The sequence below is a fragment of the Cucurbita moschata genome, unplaced genomic scaffold, assembly GCF_002738365.1.
Source record: "Cucurbita moschata cultivar Rifu unplaced genomic scaffold, Cmos_1.0 Cmo_Scf00001, whole genome shotgun sequence".
Lineage (NCBI taxonomy): Eukaryota > Viridiplantae > Streptophyta > Magnoliopsida > Cucurbitales > Cucurbitaceae > Cucurbita > Cucurbita moschata.
This window is the reverse complement of record NW_019268517.1, coordinates 1,638,730-1,643,192: the sequence shown is the minus strand read 5'-3', so window position 1 is coordinate 1,643,192 and position 4,463 is coordinate 1,638,730. Positions and strand designations below refer to the sequence as shown.

At 40.4% G+C, this 4,463-nt stretch overlaps 1 protein-coding gene across 1 annotated transcript; it reads left to right on the top strand.

Annotated features, from left to right (window-relative positions):
• Window positions 1–222: 222 nt before the first annotated feature.
• On the top strand, window positions 223–4,444 carry LOC111450013 (probable pectate lyase 8). Its single transcript, XM_023090145.1, has 7 exons — window positions 223–440; window positions 952–1,005; window positions 1,751–1,825; window positions 2,625–3,267; window positions 3,352–3,455; window positions 3,553–3,691; window positions 3,801–4,444. Exons 1-7 carry the CDS (start codon window positions 334–336, stop codon window positions 4,020–4,022), a joined length of 1,344 nt encoding a protein of 447 aa, XP_022945913.1. The 5' UTR covers window positions 223–333; the 3' UTR covers window positions 4,023–4,444.
• Window positions 4,445–4,463: the final 19 nt, after the last annotated feature.

Below are 4,463 nucleotides of genomic sequence, written 5' to 3'. Positions count from 1 at the left end.
GGACAGGGAGAAATTAAGTGGCACGTGGGCGCCGACGTCAGCACGTGCGAAGTGATACAGTGGTTAAAAGTTAAAACGGAGAGTTTGGGAGGGTAAAATTGGAAATACAGTGTGCGGATTAAAAAGGTGACCTAACCGAGTTAACGGTGTTGACGTCGGTTGAATTAGTTTATTTATTTATTTTTAATTTATGGAGAAAGTCTATAAAAAAAAGCCATTTCGTTGGGAGCTTACTCTGACTCCATTACTGCCTTCTACATCTTCTTCTTCTTCTTCGTCATTTTCGTTCTCATTTCTGAACATTTGTGTCCACATTGAATTAAAGTTGAAGGAATGGAAATGGCGGAATCTGGAGGATGGATTCGGTTGTTTCTTCTCGTGGTGTTCATGTTGTTCGTCGAAACAATTGCCAGAGCTCCCAAAGAGATTCATGAAATTGAGTATGAATCTCTCATTCTCGCTCTAAAATTTTTGGAGTTGATGTTTTGTTCATCATAATTCTTATCTTTGTTCTCTGTCGGCGATTTCTTCTCCTTTTCTGTTATTTGCTCTGTATTTAGGGGATCCGAATTCTCTCTGTTCTTCTTCCTGGTTCGGTATTGATTTTAGCCACATTATGTTACTAGACGATCGATTTTGTTGAATTTTTAGAGTGTTGTTGTTTTCTGAATTCGAAGATTCTTCAATTTTTCGTGTGTGGTTGTGTTTACTCAATCCCATTGCATTCATGCTGCTTCACTCGGAGATTTTCTTCTTTGAGCCGCTGAATTTATGTTAGGGCTCGTCCTCGGAATCATTTCAGAAGTGTGTTGTTGTCTTGATTTGTATATTTCGACCTAACGAATATTTCAGTTCGGTGATAGAGAAAATGCGTGGGAAAATGGAGATTGAATACTCCTTCTTCAGACTTTAATCTCTGTTTTTAACTTGTGATTTCAATTAATTTTGCAGGAATCGAGCAACCGAGATATTGCGGAGCTCAAGCAATGCATCAATGGCAGAGAGGTGAATTATTTTTTTTCCTTGTTCGTCGTTTCTTTAAAAACTTGATAAATGCAGAAGATTCAGTACCTAACCAAACCCCTTCCGTCGTTAATACTTAATATCCTCCCACCTTCAATTTTCTCAACTCTATTGCCAATCTCCATCGTTTAGATCTAGATCCATGGACCTCAATTGTTTATTTCGTTGCCAGTTACTTACTCGGATTCCTCTACTCCATTAACAAATTTAAAACTCCACCTAGATTTGCAACTTTTTCCCCTTTTATGTTATTTGTAATGACAAAAAGATTTTGACATTTTCACTTTTGAAAGTGTTTGTGAAAACGGACTTCTTCCGCTCGCACTATATTCAATATTCGCTCTGAGAAAAGGCCCCTTGTAACGGTTTTTTTCGCAGCGAGCGAGCTGTTCGAGTAATCTTTTTACACTTTGAGCGACGCACAACTTTCAATAAATTGGACACTGTCGTACGTGATGTGAAAAGAAAAAACGCGTTGTATTATACATCATTCTTTCTTCTAGCACTCGCTTTGTGTGTTTGCCACGTTTTGCTTTATGATTTGTTGCCCACTGCTGTTTCCCGAAGTTGCATGTGCCCCTGTCCTGGTCACAATGCATTATTGTCCCGGCACAAAATCGATATCGTGCCTGTTAACTGTCGGTTCTAAATTATTATCCGTTTCTTCTTTTCTTTTGGGTCATTTTTTTTCTCCATTGGATCTGATACATGGGGATGGCAATTTCAGGTTGGAGGATGTCGAGGCTTTAGGTAATAAGCATGCCGTGGACAACCCTGAAGAGGTCGCTGCTGCGGTTGACATGTGGGTCCTCTTTTCCTCTTCATATAGATTATAAAATGTCAATTTGCACTATCTATGGTCTAGAGTTTTGAGTTATCTATTGGGAAACTATCTGGGTGCGAATTAGGCTCAACTGCCCCGAAGCTGGTCTTCTGGGATCAAATTTTCAAGGGAAATTAAGTAAACCTATCCATTTGACCAAATTTTGCAAACCCACCTTAAAAAGATCACTAATAATTTGCCCATAACCACTTTTCTGTTCATCATCGTTAGGTTTTCGGCTTGATTCCTGAGTTGGAATCCCTAATTTTATCTTTTGTCTCTCCTTAGTCCTTAACGACGCCTTAGATTCCCAACTAGGGGTCCGTTCATTACTCTTGTCTATTTCATTCTGCTTTTGCCTTTTGGTCTTATCTCGGAAAAGAACAGAAAACATCTAATGTGGATATATTTATTTCTAGGATCTTGTTATCCAGTCCATGTGGACTTGTAAAATGAGGCAAATGATCTTTTAAGTCGATTTGGTTGAGTTTATTGCAAGTGGCAACTGCCCTTGAGTGGCCCAATAGGCGACACCGACCCTAAGAAAATGGCCACCAAACTTTCATCCATCAAACTGAAGAGTCCTTCACAAATTGACAAATGGGATTACTTTATTCTATGGTTCCCATCAACCCGTTCTTGTTTTGGTCTAAGTTTAGAGATATAAGAAATTTACCCCACCGACGCTGCAAGCAAGAGTTTTGGTCTTGTTATAGTTAATTCTGTAAAACTTTTATAACATCGAAGGTTAACAGTTAAAAACAATACACTTGATCAGGAGCATTCGCAATGCCACTGCAAGGAGGGAGCTTGGATTCTTCTCGTGTGGAACCGGCAATCCCATTGATGATTGCTGGCGTTGTGACCCCAATTGGCAACAGAACCGCAAACGTCTTGCAGATTGTGGCATTGGCTTTGGCCGAAATGCCATCGGTGGTCGCGACGGTCGATACTACGTCGTCACTGATTCCGGCAACGACAACCCTGTCAGTCCAAGGCCTGGCACTTTACGACATGCCGTCATCCAAGATGAACCTCTCTGGATTGTGTTCAAAAGAGACATGGTGATACAGCTGAAACAGGAACTGATCATGAACAGTTTCAAGACAATTGACGCTCGTGGAACCAATGTTCACATTGCTAATGGTGCTTGCATCACCATCCAGTTTGTGACTAATGTTATTGTCCATGGTCTAAATATCCATGACTGCAAGCCCACTGGAAACGCCATGGTAAGGAGCTCACCCAATCACGTTGGGTGGAGAACAATGGCTGATGGAGATGCCATTTCCATTTTTGGGTCAAGTCATATTTGGATCGATCATAATTCACTCTCTAACTGTGCTGATGGCCTTGTTGATGCTGTCATGGGATCCACTGCAATTACAATCACCAACAATTACTTCACCCACCACAATGAGGTATCTTCACTTCATCCATCTACTCAGTTCATATTTTTGCCATTTTTCATAGACATTGCTTCACGTTGTGTGTTTAATGAACAGGTAATGTTATTGGGACATAGTGATTCATACGTTAGGGATAAACAAATGCAAGTGACCATTGCTTACAATCACTTTGGAGAAGGACTCATCCAAAGAATGCCAAGGTACAACATCTTATAATTGATCATGTTTAGCTATTTATGAGCAAGAAAACAATCCGTTTTCATCTTACAAAATAGGATCAATTTATGGATTATTTAGGTGTAGACATGGATACTTCCATGTGGTGAACAATGATTATACTCACTGGGAGATGTACGCCATTGGGGGTAGTGCAAATCCTACTATCAATAGCCAGGGTAACAGATATGCTGCACCAACCAACCCTTTTGCAAAAGAGGTACTAGATACTAATAGTTTAACCTTTTCAAAACCGCTCGAGTTTAGTAGTAATTTAACCTGATATCAGAGCAAGCGGTTTAGAACTAACCTTCCTCGACATTCTTTAGGTTACCAAGAGGGTTGAGACAGCTGAATCTGAGTGGAAAAACTGGAATTGGAGATCAGAGGGAGACCTATTGATGAATGGTGCCTTTTTCACTCCATCTGGTGCAGGGGCCTCGGCAAGCTATGCTAGAGCCTCTAGTTTGGGAGCTAAATCCTCATCCATGGTTGCTTCCATAACAGCCAACGCCGGTGCACTTAACTGCCGACGAGGTCACGCCTGCTAGCATTCCGATCTCGTCGTCTATCACTTATATGTGAGTTTTTCAAGTATTTACTTACAAACAGCCTTACCCAATATCCATATTCTATCATTTCATATCTTCTTCCAACTCTCTCATATCTAAAAAACAAGTGTACATTTTCTCGTCTCGGCACGAGACGATTCCCTATTCGATGTGTCCCGGTTTGCTGCTTGTTGAGACACTCTGAAATCGCTCAACCTCGGCCTGCTTTAACTTGAAAAAGACATCATTTGGCATTCAGCAAGCAGGTGCTGAAGCGTTGTTCTTGTGTTCATTTATTCCCTTCTTTGGTTCCCCACTTTTGTTCTTCCCAATCCATTCCTCAAACTATCATTGTTGCTGTAATGTTCTGTCTTCTTGTTCCTATAGGGTATGAATGATTGAGTGTTTTTTTTTTTTGCTTCTTTTTTTTTTTTTTTTTTT